This window comes from Talpa europaea (genome assembly GCF_964194135.1).
Source record: "Talpa europaea genome assembly, chromosome: 4".
In the NCBI taxonomy this organism is placed as follows: domain Eukaryota; kingdom Metazoa; phylum Chordata; class Mammalia; order Eulipotyphla; family Talpidae; genus Talpa; species Talpa europaea.
Window position 1 is genome coordinate 86,788 of NC_140070.1, and position 19,971 is coordinate 106,758.

Genomic DNA, 19,971 nt, shown 5'->3' on the forward strand with positions numbered 1-19,971 from the left:
AGGGACCCCCCACCCCCACAGGGCAGCAGCCCCACCCAAGGGCACATGCACAGGGGAGAGGGAGACCACGGTGGGCAGAGGGGCCATGGACTGTGACAGCCGCGCCCACCGGGCAGCACCCACGTAGGGAGGACGCAGAGGTGCCATCTCCAGCCGCTGTGAGTTTTGCTTCAGGGCTTAAGATGCCTTAAGGAAACAGACGACCTGCCACTTGGTGGCCGCGCCACGCCTGCCCGACTGAGAAGCGGCCAGTGCTGGGGACTGAGGCCCTCACCTGGGGGTGTCTGCACCGTGTGGCCCGGCTGGGGCTCGCCACACCCCCGCAGAAGTGGCGGCCATAGGGGCAGCCGTAGAGGCGGGAGTGGAGGGCCAGCAGCTGTGTCCTCCCGGGCTGCGCTGTGGCAGCAGGACACAGAGAACCGACAGCCCTCCCTGCAGGCCACGAGCCACGGCCTCGAGCTGAGCTTCAGGCCTGGGCGACGCCAACAAGCGGGCGGGTGGGTGGGCAAGCAGCACATAAGGCGTCTCCAGGCCATCAAAGCAGGGCGTCCCCGAGCAGAGACTGGTCTCCAAGAACAAGAGGCCGGCACCGAAGGATGTGGGGGGGGGGGGTGCCTGGGGAGGATTCCCAGGCCACCGCAGTCTGGGTGCTGGCCGAGCATCCGAGGAGCCTGAGCTCTCCAGGCAGAGCCCACAGCTGGCGGCCCCAGCACTGGGGGGGGAGTGGGGGCACAGCAGGGTTCGGAAGGCCAGTCCAGGCTGGTACCCCAGGGCTCCGCCCCCTGCCCAGGAGGGGTTGCCTCTCCTGGTCCTGTGCCAGGCTGGGACCTGAGCGCAGGCGCTGGGGGCACTGGGGGGCCATAAGCCGAAGGCTGTGTGGGCAGGGCCCCCCGAGTTCACACCCAGACATGCGCTTCCAAGTCGCCTCACAAAAACTGGCCATAGAGCCTCCCCTGGTGGCGAGGTGGTTGAGCACCGCGCTGTGAAGCTGCCCGCAGCCGGCCGGCGAGCGTCCCACATGGCACACAGACCTCACCGGCCGCCCGCTGCTCCCCTCAGCAGTGTCCTTCGGTCCTTCTGCCTGCTCTGCTCCCCGCTCTGGCTCCGGTGAATCCTCTCACCCTCCCGCGCCTCTGGCCTGTATCCCGGTTCTTGCATAAATGACTAAATAAATCTTTTTTTTTTTAAAAAACTGGCCGCAGTCTCACCATCCACCACTCACAACTGAGGGTGTTTACCAACGGGCACCAGATCCCCGGCGTGGAAACTGGTGGGCCGCAGGCATGTGCAGCAAACTCAAAGGGCCTCTCCCACGCCCCGCGAGCCGGGGCACCGCCTCCTGTGCGGCCGGGAGCCCCGCTAAGCATGGTCCGGGAAAGTGCTGTGCCGCGAAGTCCGACGCTGGGAGGCCCCGACCCAGCAGGACCCGAACGCCGGCGAGCAGCCCGGGAGGCAACGGCCCTCCCTGCTGGCAGGTGTGCAGGGAGCTCCGGCAGGGGGGCCGCCTGGCTCCTGGCCAGCGCGTCCGCGTCAGGGACTGGCTACCCCCAGCCACGCCAGTTGTGACCCCACGCCTGGCGCCGCCCAGCTGCACCCCTTCCCGGACACGGCCCAGCTCCGCAGCAGCCAGCTTTGTGGGGGGCTGCTTTCCACTCCGCCAGCCTCGCTCTTACCCTCACCTCCGCCCTGCAGCTCCCGTGTCTCAGGGCTTCCTCCTGTGGGCTTGGCCCAACCATCGCAGTGCCTTGTTGGTTTAAACCCCACAGTCGAGGGCAATGCTTCCTCCTTATTCAAACTGCAAGTTTCTAATTTTCTTCCCATCTTCATTCTTGGCCAGGAGTAAGGAAGTAGTTTTTTTTTTTCTATTTTCAAGTGTACTGATTTTTATTGACTTTGTTGGTCTTTCCTCAGGGAATGGGTCCTGAGGACCAGTGACACTTGTCTCCCTTGAGGTTCAACACAGAGCCAGTGCCCAGGAACAGCCCCTGTGGGGGAGACGAGCTCACCGGGGCCAGGTTGGGCGGGGGGGTCGCCTGACGCCGTGATCTCCGCGCCCTGGCCCCGCACTGGCTGCACCCAGGCAGCTGGCAGAGAGGCCTGCCCGGCCTGGCTCCGTCTCACGCTGCTTTCCGTGTTTGAGGGGATGTTATCAGGGTCGTACAGGTTTGCAGCTGTGGGGTGGGCTGTCCTCACAGGGTCTCTGCGTTCAGTGATGTGTTCCAGCCCGAGTTGACGTTATGATCACACTGTAGTATTTCTGATGGAATTGACCTTCTACTCTACTTACAAATGCTCTCTCAGTAGGACAGGCCGGCTCTGTGGTCTTAGCCCGCCTGGAATTTCACTCACCTGGTTTACTCTGACTATAAGGACTGCTGCATTTGAACGACATTTCCTGTCATTTCTGGTATTCTTGGGCACGCTTCCTAACGTTACATTTTCTTGCTTTCTACCAGACAGGCTTCGGCCACCCTGTTTCTGTTCTCTTACTGGCTCTGCGTAAAATGCAGACCTGGCCCATCGCGTGAAACCACAGCCCCTCCCCGCGCCCTCTGGGGTGGGCGTGGAGACTCCCAGTTCTTGGGCCTGGTGCTGCCCAATGTGTAGCTGTGGCCGCAAGGCCCCTGTCCACAGTCACCCGGAGATGAGCTGAGGCTGCATGCATCTTGCCCACGCTCGCTTCTGGCTGAGAGGTGGACCGCACACTGTCTTCCTGCTTCCTGTCAGGCCCGGTGGTCTCCTCCTTGGCGTAGAACAGGAAACCTCCCTGCGGGGTCTGAGTTTGGACCTGCCCATCTGCCTGATGCCACGTCTCCTGCAGAAGCTCCTGCTGCCCAGCCCCGGCCCCGGGCACCCTGGCTCCTGCAGGCAAGGGCGCTGCTGCCCGCCGGTCCCCCGTGGCTCCCACTGGTGTCCACCCAGAGTTTAAGTATTTACCTCCGGGGAGTCTGGTCCCCACGTCCCGTCCTCCATGTCCTCTGCTGGACCCACCCAGCACAAGCCTCATCCCACCTCCCACCGCGGCGCTGCTTTAGGGAAACAGACGATTCCCATGTCAAGGTGGTGGTGCGCACACGCAAGCACACGCACACACACCAACCGCCAATGCCAGCGAGGGCCTCGGGCCATAACCTTGGGGAGAGGCTGCTGCAGGGCCCAGGCCAAACCAAACCTGGTTCGGAGTCTGAGTTCTCTCTTGGGACGTCGTCGTAGATGGCCTCCTCCGGACCTGGAGCATAAGGAAGGGACACTGGATGAGTCGGCCCGGACCTACCCGGGGCAGCCTGGGAGGTGCTGTCCACAGGGCAGCCCATCCAGGCCGCCGCCGCCTCCAGTCCCACGCTGGCTGCCCAGGCGCTCCCATGCAGGTGCGCAGAGGCCAGTGGGGCTCCAAGGGGCAGCTGGGCCGGTGCTGCGGGAAGGGAGAGGCCGCCACGTGACAGCCGGTCTCCGCCGGTGCGGCAAGAAACTCTGACTCCCGACCAAGCTGCTCAGAAGCTGCCATTCCACGAGTCACACGCGCTTCCGCTCACGAAGGTGGGGGCTCTGCCCACAGCCCCAGGGGAGCGCAGCGCCCCAGCGCAGACACTCGGGAGCCTCACCCCACCTAAGCCCCACCAGCCAATGGCCTTGCCCCTGCATGCGCCAGACGGCAGGCGCCCAGCAGCCAGAGAGGTGAGAGGAGCCGCTGCCAGGGCTGCCCGCAGCTTCCACCTGGGGAGCGGCCCCTGGTGGGGGGTGAGGCTGCCACTTCACAGGCCCGTCTGCTAGAGACGGCCCTCAGGGCCCGGGGGCACAGGCGCCGCCCGCCCATCCTCTGCATAGCCAGCCCTGCGGGAGGGATGCCACGCGAGCGGCCGCCCGCCCAGTGCACTGAGCCTGGCTCCCGCTCCATCGCGTCCCAGCAGAGGCACGTTCCCAGCAGCTTGGGGACAGGGCGGGGGGGGGGTGGAGGCGAGGGGCCCCCGGGCAGGGCTACGCACCCTCCATCCAGGCGGTGTTGGCCGGGTCTGCGACCCAGCGGGCCAGGGCACTGTCCTCCAGGGCGGCCTGCTCTTCCCTGAAGGACAAGGTGCGGTCAGGATGAGCACCAGAGACACGGCTGGGGCCTCTTGCCTTCCCCTTGGCGGGTGTCTCCCAGCAGGAGGCCAAGCACCTGACCTCCGGGACCCAGCCCTGGCTCAGCCTCCACACCCGGGGGGCGGGGGGGTGGGGGCAGGGAGGCAGAGCCGGGGCTGGTCAGCAGAGCTGCCTGGGGCCCTGAGGGCGGGCAGCGCCGGGCTGAAGGCAGGGTGTGGGCAGGCCGAGCAGGTACCTGTTTGTCGGGACCTCAGAGCTTGGAGAGTGGCACGGGCTGATTTCTGCTGCCTCCTGCGCATCTGCGGGAGAGCAGAGGCCGGACTGTGTGTGCCTGGCGTGCAGGGACAACGCACCTCTCGCCGTCCCCTCTCAGCAAGGACAGGGCGCGCGAGGGTGAGCGTGGGCAGTGGGCAGACTCGGGCACTCGGGCTCCCTCCTCAGCGGGGAACAGGAGGGCAGGCCACGGCCCGTCAACGTGGACACACGCAGTAGGGATGTGGGGTCCCGACACACCCAGGCAGCCCGCACGCCCTGCCCCCCTGACCACAGTGTGTCCTTCCCGGCAGGGGTGCGGCTACCTTCCTCGTCCAGGGAGGCGGTGCGGATGAGGACGGGGCTGGAGTAGGCGGGCAGCAGTGCGGGCAGGCCGCAGGGCACCGCGTAGCCGCAGGGCACAGGCACCGCGTAGCCGCTGGGCACCGGTGGGCTCCCGCTCTCCTCCTGGGCGTCCAGGTCCAGAGCTGCGGGCTGGTCTTCCTGGAAGGGCGTGATGTCGATGACAGAGTAGGGGTTCACTCTAGCGGGAACCCCAAGTTTGGTGGGTTCCACAGGTGCCACCGGGTCTGTGCCTGCCTCATGTCCACCTGCTGGGGAGGAGAGGACACCACTGCAGACACAGGGCGTGGCTGGCCAGGGCCCTGGAGCCTGTGCTGCGTATGCGGCTTCGGGCATGGGGTTCAGCACATCCTCAGGGCAGGGGCTCCCCAAGACCAGCACCTCGGAAGCTCCAGGGTGGACGGCTCCTCGGGGACAGACCGGGCTTGGCCCAGCCGGCCCAGCGATGGGGGTCAGAGAGGCCACCGCACCTGTGCAGATGTGTCTGGAGCCCTCCTGCCTGACTCACCTCAGAGACCCCCGCCTGAGGGGAATTCGTGTCTGGTGGCCCCGGGGGCCCTGACCAGGGCAGCACAGGCGCCCAGCGTGGCCAAGTCGCGGGCCCTCCCCACACCCGCCCTGTGGGGACAGCGGGACTCACCAGCATCCCCTGTCCCGGGGCAGCCCGCGGCCGGCCTGTCTGCGTCCAGCCTGTCTGCCTCCGGAGCCCTGTGTCCGCAGTCGGGGCCGAGCAGCGCCCCCGCCTTCTCCAGGCTGTGGCCGGCTCCCTGCTGCTGGGCAGGGTCTGGGTGGGGTCACAAAGTCAGCATCGAGGCGCAGCCACGGCCACTGTGCCCCCCACCCCGTGGGGAGACCGATAGCTGCCCAGCCACCCAGCCTCAGCCTGGACCCTGTGGAGCGAGGCCCAGACCCCGGCGCTGCCCCACAAGGTGAGCAAGACACACTGCCGCCCTCCCCCGCCCCCCATGCCCCGTCCAGGAGGGCGGGGCTGGCCAGGCCGAGGGGGTGTGGCCCTCAGCACCGTGGCACAACCCCACGCGGGGCAGGAGGGTGTGACGGCCGTGCAGCAGGGCCACTGGTCAGACCGCGGTGGACGGCCACAGGGGACACAGCGCGTGCCCACTGCTGTCCCAGGGAGAGTGATTGTGTCCACCAGGCTGCTCGCTCATCGCTGCCCCCCAGACTCAAAGCCACAGCCCCCAGGAAAGCGCCAGGGAGCAGGGGCTCTGGGCACTGGTCAGCATGTGGGGCCTGGGAGTGCCCCGGAGGGTGGGGGCGGCAGAGCCCCACTCCTGTGCTCACTCCAAGCCACCCACGTCCCCTGCAGTTTGGCAACTCGAGCGCCTGGACATGGGAAGAACAGCCCCAGCCCTGCCGGAAGGCCCCAGAGGCCCGGCCTCACCTGCCAGCGCAGCGGGCGGCTCCTGCGCGTCCATGGAGCATCCGGCGCCCCTCGGGCATAGGATTGGACGTACCTGCGGAGGAGACAGCGGTCACCATCAGGCCCCTGCACAGCAGCTGCCTTCAGGACCTGCGCCTGAGCCCAGGGGTGCTCCTCCTGGACAGGCGCCAGGGAGCGAGCAGCAAGCGGGCCTCGGGCCACGCCGCCAGGAGGGGCCCCGGCCAGGCCTGCACCAGACACAGCAGCGACCGCCCAGCCCCCACCCCCGTGCAGCCATCGCCTCTCGCCAGCCCCAAGGGGAGACGGGACACGGCACAGAGTCTTCCCTGCCTCGGCCCGGGAGAGGGGACGGCCAGGCACAGGGCCAGGCCATGGGACGGGGCTCCGGGGTCGGCCAGGTCCCCGCGGCCAGATGCACTTCTGCTTTGCTGCGTTTCTCGCTTCCATACGAGCCACATCTGACCACAAGCCGGTGCCAATAAGCCACGGCAGGCCCGTGTCCCGCTGCCCAAGTCCCCGCGAGCCAGCACCTGCCCTTCCGCCCAGGATGACCAGTCAGGGCGGCCCAGGGGCCGGCAGCATGCTGGGGCCTTCCCCCACACATGTGCTCGCACACGCGCGCGCAGACACCACCCCGAGAGTCTCAGGCCCAGGACCCCCGACTGCCTGCTGCCGGCACCACACGCACAGGAGCATGCACTCACCACACAGTGCACACACACGCTTACATGCAAGCGTGCTCACAGGCACGCACACCTGGGGGCCCGACCTGCCGCGCAGCAGCATGGTCCCCAGCACGGCCCGTGGGCGAGGCAGGCTCTGCCCACAGCGAGACCGAGCACAGACTCTGCCCGGGGCCGCACCTAGGGATGCAGACCCCGCTCACCCCACAGCCCCCGCCTGATGGGGACACGGCAGGAGCAGGCCCACTGGGGACCGGGCCATACCCACTCTCTAGTTACACGCGCTCATGCCCAGCCCGCAAGGGGGGGGGGGCGCGGCGAGGTGGGCAGCAGAGCATCCACACTCCCTGCCCTGACAGACGTGGCCACGAGGGTGGAGGGAGTGGCCCCAGGGCACCCCCACATGTCCCCGTGTGCCACAGTGCACCACACCCCGCACACACCCATGCTCTCCTCACACACGCCCGGCACAGCGGGCCTCCTGCAGGCACGTGTTCTGGGCCAGCCTGCAGGAAGGCCAGGCTGGAGAGGGGCCGGCAAGACCCCAGAGCGCTGCACGGACGGGGCTGGGCTGATCTGCCATTCCCGAAAGAGGAAGCTGAATTGCCCAGCATGTTCGGCAGACCGCCAGCTTGGGCTGATCCCAGACTGAGGTGCTCGCCCCACCCCGCAGGAGCCAGGAGCCCCGGCTCCCGGGGCCTGGCCCGCGGGCAGGAAGGAGAAGAGGTATCCGCAGGAAGCCAAGACAATCAGGGTCCTCAGTCTCCAGAGGAAACAGGGGAGAGCAAGCTATTTCTGGGCGTCCAGGGTAGCAGGAAGCAGCTGCGTATCCCCCCACACACCCTCCTTGTGCCGGGGCCTGTCTGCCGGCAGAGCCAGGTCCGGGACCGGCAAGGTGCATGGAGGGTGGCTCCGGGGAGGCACTGAGGCTCCCTGAAAATGGGGCCATTTTCAAGACCTGCTGGGGTGGGGCCCTCCCCATACCCCAGGGCTCGGCCTGCACCCAGCACAGGGGCCCAGGAGAGTCCCCAGGAGAGTCTGCCCTCCCATGAGCAGCAGAACATCGGGGGCTGGCCTGGGCTGGGGGCCCACCCGGTGGCCGGGGCTCAGTGCCTGGGTCCTGGCTGTGACCCAAGGTTGTGGCCGCCCCTGGAGGGCTGTGAGCAGGGCTCCCCAGGGCCTCCTGCATCTCAGGCACCCCCCACACTCCCCACCAGCCTGGCCGGGAGGTCAGGTCACAGAAGGTGGGGGAATGAGGCTGCGCCAGCCCCTCCAAGCCCGAGTACCAGGGACCCCAACACCAGGCCCAGCTGAGCAGGGCCTCCAGGGCCACCACAGGAGAGCTGGGGACAGGGCCACCTCCTCCCCCAGACCAGAGGTGCAGCATGAAGACCACGAGGGCCGCGCCTCAGGGCCTGCCTGTGGGGACACTTTGTCCATCTGGACACAAGGCCACGGCCAGCCTGGCGGGCGCGCCTGCGGCTCACAGGAGCAGAGAGAAGACCCACGTCCCGCAGCCTGGCCTCCGGGCGCCGCCAGTCCAGCGGACAGTGCTGCGGGGTCTCCCTGACAGCAAGGGCTCGCCGGCCACCCTGCACAGCTCCCGCACCCCTGGGAGCCCAGCCCACCTGCCCCTCACCTGAGGGGGGCAAGGACACACCGCCCTCTGCTGGGGCCCCAGGCACCCCCCCCCAGCCTCACTGTCTTGTCTGTCTCTGTATGTGGGCCCCCCCCCCCGTCCCGTCCCTGTCCCGTTCCTCCTGCCTCTCTCCAGGTATTCCTTTCCTACAGCTGGCAGGTACCTGGGGGTCCCCGGGGAAAGGGGCGCCCAAGGGAGGGGGAGCTGGGGGAGACTGGGGGGCGGGGGATCAGGAGGGGCCTGGGGGCGCCGTGCAGCAACCCAGGTGCAGCAGCCCGGCTCGGCCTGGCGCGGGCACCAGGGGCTCGGGTGGGGAGGAGGCCCTCGAGGGCACGGAGGCGGGGCCGTGGGGGCGACGAGGCCTTTCCCTCCCTCGGATGTTGGTTTTGCCCTTTTCCTCCCAGCTGGGCCGGCCCCTCCCCCTGCCCTGGTCCTGCAGGCTTCGGGGCCTGGGGCGCTTCGTGGGAACCCCACCCTTCCCTTCTCTGTGTCGCGCTGGAGTTGTAAGATGCTCCCTCCCAGCAGGGCGGACGCAGAGCCCATTCAGAGGGGGCAGGTTTGGGGTCCTGGGGGCCCCCGCCCCGTTAACAGGCAGGAGGAAGCAAATGATAAAGCTCAGAGCAGAAACAAATGAAACAAACCTAAAAGCCCCTCAAGATGATGCGCCTCAAGAAGAGCTGGCTTTCTGAGTGACGGGTAAAGTGGCGCCTGTGGGTGGCGTCCCCATCCACGCCCCGGGGCCAGGGCCCAGCCTGAGGCCCTGCCCCCACCCCCCACGCTCCGCAGCCCCGAGGCTGGGTCCCAGGACCCCAGTGGCGCTGGAAGCGCATGTCCAGCTCCGCACCTGCCAGGCTCCACACCTGCCCGGCACACCCAGGGGGCCGAGAAAGCCCCGCCCCACCGCCTGCTCCACACAGCAGTCCTGTCTGGTGCCCGCACACCCCCTGGGCACCCCGGGGCCCCACACCCCTCCCTTCCCCCTACCAGCATGTCCCAAGGGGCGGTTCCCCCCAGGGCCACGTCTCCAGCCAGACCTGCTGGTGCTGCTGCTGGCAGTGACCTGGGCCAGCAGATGGGTCGCCAGAGGCTCCCCTGCCAGCACCCCCCGGGCTCACTGCCCAGACAGTGCCACGTCCAGCCCGACGACGCGGTGCAGAGAGCCGCTCCACCGCCCACCCCTGCCCTCCGCCGTGCGCCTCAGACCCGGCATCGCACAGGCCGGCCGTCTCTGCTCAGATTTCAGATCCAGCTGAAAAGTGATCTTTCCCACCCAGGGCGAGGCTCTTGGCTTCAGAGGGTGGGCAGGGGTGCGGGCAGGGCCCCGGGTGCGTGGGGGTGGCCTAGGCCAGGTCTCCACAGCGCAGCATGGACCAGGTCGGCACTGCCCATGGGCTGCCAGGCAGGCTCCTGGTGCTGCTCGAGAATCCACGCTCGCATGATCTCTCGCATGCCAGGGCTGGGGGTGGGGGTGCGTGAAGGGGGAGTGGGGGGGCAGGGAGCACAGCCCACACACGGCCCCTGTCCACCGGGCTGGCTGACGGTGCCCCTGCAAGACATGGCTGCGCCCCAGCAGCCCGGGGCTCCACAGCCTCTGAAATCTCTGGAATTCTCAGGCAGGGTCTGCATGGCACAGGGGATCCCATGGGGGGCAGCCCCACCGCCCTGGCTGCACAGCCCTTCCGCACTGAGTGGGGCTGGCGGCCAGCCCGCTGGCACAGACCCCTCCCGCATCGGCTGCAGCGGCCCCGCTGCTCAGCCCCTCACGTCAGAGACCCCAACTCTCCCCTCAGAAGAAGGAGAGCTGGGGTGACACAGGCGGCTCCTCCCCAGCTCGGGCAGCCCCCCACCCCCACCCTGACCCTGCGCGGGGACCAGACTCAGAAGCCACGGGCAGCTGCGTCGTGGATTTCTCCTTTTGGTGTTTAGACCTCAAAGTGAATGTCCTCCGCGCTGTGACAAAAGGACGTCCAGGGCACCCCGAAATGGCCTCCGGCCCTGTGCACTGGCAGCGCCCACCCCAAGGGCTCTGGGCACCCAGGGCACGACGCTGCCTCCGCAGGACGTGCACACTCAGGAGGCTGCGGCCCCTCCTCGGAGACCACGCTGCCAGCGACCAGGGGCAAGGCCAGCACCGCAGTGCTGAGGAGGGCGCCCAGATGACAGGGCTGGTGAACCCCAAGCTGCCCCTGGCACCACCTGCGGGACCTGCGTGGACACAGCCCTCGCCTGAAGTGAGGCCATTAAGCAACGTTAAGTAGAAGGAAGCTGAGGAAAGCAGGCGCTGGCCGAGCGGGGGACCCGCCCCCCAAGCCCGTCCCGGAGTGGCCGCAGCCGTGATCCCTGGCGGCTTTCACCGGCAAACAATTTCTACCCTCGGAAGGCGGGTCCGGGGAGAGAAAAGCCTTGACCCTAAAGATGGTTTCAGATCTTTTCTACACCTTCAAACACTGCTCAGGACACGCGAACCGCCGAGGCCCGGGGCGCGGCCGGGGAGGCCAGGCCAGGCCGGAGCAGAGTTGACGCCAGACGCGAGGGCAGCCGCCCGTCTGCAGGGCCCGGCCTCCGAGGCCGAGGACGGGGACGGAGACGGGGAGGGAGGCGCCCCGGCCCGCCAGCCCCTGTCACTCGGGGCGCCTCCTCCAGGCCTCCCCTGCTCGAGCTGCCCCAGCCCCACCCGCCCCTCGGCGCCGGCACCCTGGGAGCCCAGGGTCCCCCTGCCTGTCCTGGGCCGCGGTGCGCCCTCGGCTGGGGCCCGAGAAGGGGGGGCCTCTCCGGGCCGGGGGCTGCACGCCTGGGGGCCGGGCCCTGGCTGCGGGCGCTGCTTCTCAGGGGGCTGTTCACAGACGGGCCCGACCAAAGGACGGCGGTTCTGCTCTGCTCTGAGCTCCCTGGGCCTTTCCAAGCTTGCCCGGCCGAGCCCGGCGCTCCCCCCCAGCTCGGCCTCCCCAGGAGGGCCGGGGGCTCTTCCCCGCGCCCCCCGCCCCCCCCGCGCCCCCCCAGAGAAGCGCCCGCGGGCAACGCAGCACGTGACACACTTGGTCAAATTAGAAAGTCACGATTAACCTCAAGGGCTGCGCGCGTGGGGCGCCGGCGGGGGAGCCCGACGTCCTCCGGGGGCCGCCCTGGGCCGCGGCCCGGGACGCGCTCGCGGGCGGAACCCACCTGGCCCGGCTCGCAGCGGGCGGGGCGGGGCGGGGCGGGGCGGGCGGGGCGGGGCCTGCGGGTCCGGCGGTTGCGGCGAGGCCGGCCGGGGGCGCGCGGGCGGCAGGTGCGGGCGACGGCGACGGGGCGCGCCCGCGGCGGGAGGAGCGTGTCCGCCGGGACCGCTGTCCTGTCCCCAGCGCACCCCAGCGCACCCCACCGGGGCGCACGCGACGCCCCGGCCCCCTGAGCGGGCGGCCCCCCGCCGCCCGCCGCCGAGGCTGGGGTCCCCTGCGGCCCCGGGAGGCCCGGGGTGCGGCACGGCCGTTGTCCTAGGCCGGGCGCCCCGCGGAACTGGGGCCCGCCGGCCCGGCGCGCAGGGTCCCGGGGCGCGCAGCCCCGCAGCCCCCCGCCGCCCCGTGGCCCCCCTGCAGCCCCGCAGGACCCCCCGCAGCCCCCCCGCAGCCCCGCAACCTCGCAGGACCCCCCGCAGCCCCTCAGCCCCCCCGCAGGCCCGCAGCCCCCCCGCAGCCCCGCAGCCCCCCGCCGCCCCGCGGCCCCCCTGCAGCCCCGCAGGACCCCCCGCAGCACCCCCGCAGCCCCGCAACCTCGCAGGACCCCCCGCAGCCCCTCAGCCCCCCCGCAGGCCCCCCGCAGCCCCCCCGCACCCCGCAACCTCGCAGGACCCCCCCGCAGCCCCCCACAGGCCCGCAGCCCCCCGCAGGCCCCCCGCCGCCCCGCGGCCCCCCTGCAGCCCCGCAGGACCCCCCGCAGCCCCCCCGCAGCCCCGCAACCTCGCAGGACCCCCCGCAGCCCCTCAGCCCCCCCGCAGGCCCGCAGCGGGGCGGGGGTCCCCAGGGGCCGCCGGGCCGAAGCGCAACTTCTACGCGAGAAGAGAAAACTGCTCCCGCCCGCGCCCCCGGCCCCCGCGCGCACCCACCCCGCGCCCGGCCCGCGCTCACCCCGAGGCCGCCGGGACCGCCCGGCGCGCTCACCCGAAGCCGCGGGGACCCCGACGCCGCCCCGGCTCGCTCGTCCCGGGACGCGCCGGCCCCGCCCACGGGGAGGCGGCCCCGCCCCCGCGCCGCGATTGGCCGGCCCGGCCGCGGCGGGAGCCCATTGGCGGGCGCGCCTGCCTCTCCCCGGCCGCGCCCCGCCCCCGCGCATTCCTGCGGAGCCACGTGGCCGCCCGCCCCCCGCCCGCGCCCCGCGCCCCGCCCCCCGCCCGCGCCCGCGCCCCGCGCCCCGCCCGCCGGCCGCGCCCCCCGACCCGGCCCGGCCCCGGCGCGGAGTCCCGGGTGCGCCCCGTGCGGGGGGCTCTGGGACGGGCCCCGGCGCTGGCCCTTCCCTGCGGACCCCGAAACTGAGCTCCGGCGGGGCCCCTGGCCGACCACCCGCCGGCCCGGCCTTCCGCGGACTCGCCCGCCCCAGCCGCCCGCGGGCCAGCGGGGACCCTGCCCCGCGCGGGAGCCCCGGCCCAAAGCCCGGGCTGCGAAGCCCGCCGGCCCCGGCCTGCCCGGAGCGGACCTTGCTCCCGGGACGCGAGGCTCCTTCCTGGCCAAACGCTTTGGCGCCGTGCTTGGCTCTGCCGGACGGCCCGGGGGGGCCCCACGCCTGCCGGACGGCCCGGGGGGGGGGCCCAACCGAGTCCCAGGCAGGAACACAAGGGCCCTGGGTGCCCCGGCCGGCCGGCACTCAGGCGTGGACAGGCCTGCCCGGAGGCGCTGTCGGTCTTTCCTTGTCGGAGGGACTCATCGTGGGTGGAGGGGCCTCCCCGCGGCCCGGGAGTTAAGTCTCAGGCTGTCACCTGAGTCCCCTCCCCGGCCAGGGGGCGACCACGCGTCCCAGCGGACTCTCCTGACCGCCCGCTGCCCCCTCAGCAGTGGGTCTCAGTGGATCCGCCCGTTCTGCACCCCGCTCTGTCTCTGGGGAGTCCTCTCACCCCCTGCACATATGGTCTGTACCCCAGTTCTTGTATGAATAAATAAATATTTTTAAATAAAAACTAAATAAAAAGCTAAACAAAATGAACGCTAATCAGACTGTTGGGGTGTTCACAGCTTCTCTTGGTAATGAAAAGTCGAAATGACAACAAAATATCTAAGTGAGCCACCATATCAACACTGGGATTGTAGCAACATGAGCGCACCCCACAATCACAGAACACAGTGTTGAAAGGTATTTTAAACAACCGTTGAGATAACGTATCCTAAAGAAAATGTCCTATGTCAACATATTCTCTGTGCAATTCAATTAATTTAGAAATCAACAAAGGTAAGTTAAAAATATACATGTATAGAAAGAAAAATTTAAAATATATACTCATCAAAACTTACAGGTCAAAAGAGTAAATCATCCTTTGAAATTACGTCATACTGAGAAGTGAAGGTTGATTTTTAAAAAGCAGGAAACGTGACTAAAGTGCTTGAAGAGAAATTTATGGTTTTAAATGCTATAATCAGAAAAGAAAATGGCTCAAGATGATCGGATCTGCTCCGGAGGAACTTAGAAATAGAATAGTTGACACCCCAGAAGTCACAGAGGGAGAAAATGTGGCAGAAGCTAACAGGGGAGGGGAGCGCCCCACACAGATGACATACAAAGTGGGTCTGAGAAGACTCAGCCACTGGGAAGCTCTGGAACCTGGGGGGGGGGCAGGGATGGGAGGAGGAAGGGGGAGGGAGGGAGGGGAGGGCGACCCCCTCTTCCTTCCTCCCCTCAGACACTGGGCAGCAGTCTCCCCGAATGTCCACATCTGACCTCTGCCCCAGGCCAGGGACTCTGAGCTCCAGGCAGAGCCTGACAGGGGTGGCCGGGCCAGGCCTGAGGTGGTGGGCTCCCGGGTCGCGGGGTGGTGCGGGGCGTGCTCTGTGTCCCCCGGGGGAGGTGGAAGGGGGGCCTCTCCCCAGGGGCTCAGGGCAGAGCTGAAGGAGCCAGTCCTGCCACATCCAGGAGGGTGTCCTGGGGCTGGGGGTTTTGAGGTCTTGACTCTGGTGCAGTGAGGACCTCGCTGGCCACAAGATGTGGCCTAAGGTCTGTGTGGCAGGAGGGGTGCAGGCCCGGGTGTGCCCTGCCGAGCCCCAGGGTAAAGGAGACCTGGCCAGCCCCTGCAGCCCGAGGGCAGGACGGCGCCAGTGCCTGGGGGTCGCCAGGCCGGGTGCAGAGTGGAGAGAATGCAGGAGCCCTGGCACCCAGGACACGTGCCCGATGGCAGATAGGACATTTCCCAGCAAGACAGAAACTCCAGTTTCTCGTGACCAGTCTTGTCAGAGATTCAAGGAAAAGAGAATCTCAATTTAGATAATGTCTTCCAGGGCAGAGAATTCTGTCTTTGCGGGCAGCTGAGGCCCGGTGAGAGCACAAGGCCTTTGGCGTGCTCCCTGGAGCACAGGGGAGAGCCCCACGGCCGCCCGGGCCACTCCAGCTGACCCGCCGTGGGGGGCCGGGCCGTTCAAGCTCAGACAGTGGCGCTCTGCGGCCCAACGAGCCCTCGAGCCCCCCCCCCAGGAGTGACAGGGGTGGGGGGGCACGTGGGGGTAATGGGGGGTGCAGGAAACAGAGCCAGCGGCAGGCCCTAGTGCACTGCCCTCACCCAAGACCCCCGGGCAGGCCACAGCCCCTTGGGGTGAGGACTCTTGGGCAGGACAGGGCCCCACCCCAGGGTGGGGTCTTTCCCTGGCCCCTCCCCCGCAGCTGGCCCAGCCCCAGCCACCCTGCTGAGGTGGAGGGGGAAGGAGAGGAGGGCGGGAGGAGGAGAGGAGAGTGCAGGCAGGGGTGGGGGCAGAGCGGGAGGGTGGGGGAGGGGAGCCCCCCAGGCCTGTCCACAGAGTGGCCTTCTCTTCCTTGGCTCCTGCCCGGCACAGAGACAAGGGGGCAGGAGAACAGCTTAGTTGTTGCAAATGGGGGAACAAGAGCGCAGTGTGCCCGGAACAATGCCTCCCTCTGCAGCCCTCCCTGCCCTCCCTGCCCGTTCTGCTCCCCCGCTGCTGCCCAGGGCACTGCTGCCGCATCTCCCAGCACACCCCACAGGCTTATCTCCCCTCCCCCATCCGCCTCCCTCCTCTGCCCTCCCTGGCGGCCCCCAGCCAGTCCTGCACTTGACAACTGGTATTTGGGGCAAAAGAATTTGCTCCAGCTCTTCCGTGAGGAGGGCGCCCCAGCCCCCCAGGGCGGCTGTGTGGGTGCTGGCGTGGAGTGAGGAGTGGCTGCAGAGTAGCCCCACCCTCTCCAGGGAGAGCCCCCAGAGTGGTGGGCAGGAGATCCAGTGTCCACCAGCCTCTGCAGGCAAGGTCGTGCCCTGGAGGGCTGAGCCAGGGAGAGCAGGAGGCCGGGCTGGTGCGGGCCGAGCAGGGGAGGGGCCGCAGTCCTGGCCCTAGACCAGCCGAGTCCAGGCTGCACCCTGACCCCCTACCCACCCCAGGGCCCCGTGCATGCTTGGGCATGGGCCCTGCCTTGCGGCTGACCAGCAGGCTGCAGGAAAGCCCAGCCGCGGGGTTGGAGCTCAGGGCAGCCCAGTGACCCTGCCCTGCGCACGCTGGGGAGGCCACAGCTGGCTGCGCATCCCGCCCACCTGCCCTCAGTGATTCTGCCTGGGGCTGTGGGTGTCTCGCAGTCCTGCTTCGCTTAGAACCCTAGGAAGACAACGACCCGCTGAGATGCGCTCATAGCAGAGTGGACAGGGCAGCCGGGTGGTGGCAGGCGAGTGACCGCAGCGTGGGCCTCCAGCCCGGGACTCGGCCCTGCAGCCTCTGCGCCTCCGGCCCTCCACACCCGCGGGCGCTGGCCCCACGCTGCTCAGGAGGCTGTGCCTGACCTGTGAGCCCACCAGCCTGGCAGGTCTGTGGAGGGCCCAGGCCGCTGCCCCAGCTGCGCCCACTGACAGGCCTCTGCTGGCGAGGGGAGCCCAGGCCTCGGGTCTCTCCACCTCTCTGCCCAGCAATGTCTGCGTCCCCCTCCCACACATTTGGTCCTGACCCCAAGGGGACCCCAAGGTGGGGCTCTTGGGGTAAAGAGTCCATGCAGGGGGTGTCCCGCCCCCGGGGAGGACATGAGGGTGTCTGCGGGGGCTGGGGAGGCAGGGAGTGTCCAGGTGAGGCTTCCAGCCTCGCTCACGCAGAACCCTGGGAAGACGCGTCCCACTGGGAGAGAAAAATACCAGAAAAGCGGCCGCAGTCCGGGAGCGGCAGGGCGGTCGGCAAGGTCCAGGCCTCAGCGTGTGAGAGCGCCGGCTCGGGGTCGGGCGTCGGCCCGGGGTGGGGCGCAGGCATGTGGTCGGGCTCCGGCACACGCGACCCGCGAGGGTCCCCAGAGTGAGCACGTCCGGGGCGCGGGCCGCTAACAGGTCTCCGCGTCCTTCCCACTCGGGCCTCCAACCGCTCTGGCGTGGCTTTCCGGCCACTGGACCCTGCACGGGGAAGGTCAGCTGAAGACAGGCCTGGTCCTCAGCAGGGGAGGCTCTGGAGGCGGGGCTGCGGGCTGCGGGGCTGCAGGCTGTGGGGCTGGGTATGTGGGGCTGCCGGTTGCTGCGGGGCTGCGGGCTGTGGGGCTGCGGGCTGTAGGCTGCGGGCTGTAGGTCTGTGGGCTGTAGGTTGTAGATTGCGGGCTGTGGGACTGCGGGCTCTGTGCTGAGGGGCTGCGGACCGTAGGCTGTGGGCTGCGTGGCTGCCAGCTGCGTGCTGCCTGGGAGTGGGCTAGGTGAGCCAGGGCAGCCCGACCGCGTGCCTGTGCCCCACCTGTGCCGGCACTCTCACGCGCTGAGGCCTGGGTCTTCCCCACTCCCCACCTGCCTCCCCACTGTGCCCGTTTTTCTGGCTCACCCAGCCCACTCCCAGCCAGTACACAGCCCGTGGCCACACAGCCCCGAGCCCGCAGCCTCACATCCCTCAGCCCACAGCCCAGAGCCTGCAGCCACACAGCCCCCCGCCCCGAGCCCCACAGTCCGCAGCCACCTGCCACGCAGCCCCACAGCCCGCAGCCATGCAGCCCACACCCAAGCCCACAGCCCCACAGCCCTCAGCCCACCCCAGAGCCCACGGCCCTCAGCCCACCCCAGAGCCCTCAGCCCGCAGCCCCACCAGGCAGGCCCCATGTCTCCACTCCTGTGACTCTGTGAGTCTTCCTGTGTCGTTCCCCCTGGTTGCAGCCTCAGCTCTTACATTTCAAAGAATTGGTGTTTCCCATCTCCATTTCCCAATTAATGTGAGATTTTAAAAACTGTTGCGTCTTGCAGCACCACACTGACAAAGACACGGGAGTCGCGGAGCAGGCTGCACCAGGGAGGAGGCTGCTGAGAGCAAGATCCTGGCTGTTTTATTGATGGAAGAATCACAGAGCATCAGCTACGTGCGTTAGGAGGACAAGGAGAAAGGATGGGGTCACTCAGGAACGCCATCTAGGGCTCGGGGGACACGAGTCTGCTGACGATGTTATCAGCTTGAAGACCAAGTGTTGTCATGGAAACTAGACCCCAGACCCCCGGCCATGGTCCTGATCTTATCGACAAGGCCTTCCACTGATCACCTCTGGGGTCCCTTGGCATACGTCGGTCCTCGGCCCCCTGGGTGTTCCCGGTCATCCCTCGCGATGCACACCCTTCCCAGGGGGCTCCGGCTTTCTGCTCTTGATTGATATGGAAGGCGCCTTGTAAGGTTTGGCTCCTATGACTGTGCCTGGACAGTTCTGACCCTTGTATAGGAGCGCGGAACTGCAGGTGACCACGCTGGTGGCTGAACAGGCCGCTTAAGTCTAGCAGCCCCACAACGGTTCTTCGTTTTGGTGGTTTTTATTTCATCTGCACCTCCTCGCGCCTGCTCAGGTCTGTTTATGTTATTAATCTCTGCAAGCAGCAGAGGTTCTTGTCTGTGGCTTTTTTTCAATAAACTACTTCTTTTGTCTCTGTTCTTTGATTCACCGTTTCCTTCCTTCTTGTTTTTGAGGTTATTCAATGTTCCCTTTCCAAAATGTTTTTTTTGTTTTCTTGTTTCCTGGAAAATATATTGGAAATTGTAGCCCCTTCTGATTTACTTTTAAGCCCAAGTGTATTTAGTAATGTTCTTTCTTTCCAAAAATGTATGTAAGAAAAAAATTCCGTTCTTTTGGTATTTGTTTCAAAAGTTATTGCTCTGTTAGAGAAGACACTGTCACTTTGGAATTTATTGTGTTTTCTTTTATTGCTAAGGACACTTTTTATGATACATGATCAAGTTTTAAAAACATTCCATGTATGCTTGAAAAACCACTGTGTCGGCTGGAGAGTATCTGTAACCCTAATAGCTCAAGCTTAGAAAATGGGTATTTCTCCAAGAAATCACATACAATTGCCCACTTGTGTTTCTGTCCCTTAGTTCTGTCAGTCTTTGCTTTATGCATTTTGGAGGCCGTGTTATCAGGTACATTTATGTTTGCAAGGGTGAGTCTCACAGGGCACAGCGCCATGTCTTCCTTCCTTTATGAGGTACCATGCCCGGAATTTCGTGACGAGAGCAAGATTGCTATCCAGGTTTATTTTTGTTTGGATTTGCCAGACCCATATTTTTCTAACTTTTTACTTGCCACTTTTTTGTGGCCTTTACCTTTTAGTAAGAAAGAGGTTGAATCTGGTTGTAGGACCCGAGTCTTTACGTTGATGGGCTTCCTTCTGCCTATGGGTCTACCAGGACTGGTCTCTGCTTTTTCACCCCACACTGGCCTTCACTCTTTCACCCCCTTTTTCTCCAAGTTTCTTCTGCTTTTGATGTTATGGTGGTTCCCTTGAGAGCCACATTGATGTCAGTCTAGTCACTGATCTCCTGGACAACCACCAGGGGTTCTTGACTTCACGTCAGCCGTGAGCCCACACTCCTGTGGAGATAAGGCCCTCGAGGATGTGCCCCCAGGTGGCCAGCCTCTGACCCAGCCTGCGCCCACTGCCTGACCGCTCCTGCTGCTGCTGGCAGCGGGGAGCCTGTCCCAAACACACCTCCTTCTCTTTCCTCATGGCTGAGCCATGAAGCAGGTCCTGCGCCCGCTCTCCCAGGCTTGTTCTGCACCCACAGCTCCCCACCCCTCCGGACAGGGAAAGGGTGTGGAGACCCCTCAACATACACTGCAGTGGGGTCATGGGGGGAGCTTGGGCTCAGTCCCCCACAAACCAGGGCCCAGGGGGCTGCCTGGCAGGAGCGGGTGGTGGGTTGTGGCTGGGCAGCCAGGGGTGGTGGGAGCCTGGTCTGCCCCGGCACCAGGGTGGGGGCACTCATGGACAGCAGCAGGCCCGGCACAAGGTACGTCAGGTTCAGCGTCTGGGGAGGATGCATCCTGGCTCACAGATGTGTCCCCTTTGGGGTCCTTACCCAGGCAGGGCAGGCACTGGGGTTCTGTTAAGAGGGTGCTGCTCCACTGGGGGGCCCCAGCCTCAGGACTCCTCCCTAAAGGCC

General features: G+C 66.9%; 1 protein-coding gene across 1 annotated transcript in view; it reads right to left on the reverse strand.

Annotated features, from left to right (window-relative positions):
• The window catches only part of ARHGEF10 (Rho guanine nucleotide exchange factor 10), a gene marked incomplete at both ends in the record, with an annotated part of 43,511 nt that overhangs the window by 20,587 nt on the left and 2,953 nt on the right, over positions 1 to 19,971 (reverse strand). The window contains 6 exons of the mRNA XM_084232116.1: positions 3,173 to 3,229; positions 3,984 to 4,060; positions 4,316 to 4,379; positions 4,659 to 4,943; positions 5,336 to 5,479; positions 6,098 to 6,170. Coding sequence (XP_084088242.1) covers positions 3,173 to 3,229; positions 3,984 to 4,060; positions 4,316 to 4,379; positions 4,659 to 4,943; positions 5,336 to 5,479; positions 6,098 to 6,170 — 700 coding nt within the window. The remainder of the gene's footprint in view (positions 1 to 3,172; positions 3,230 to 3,983; positions 4,061 to 4,315; positions 4,380 to 4,658; positions 4,944 to 5,335; positions 5,480 to 6,097; positions 6,171 to 19,971) is intronic.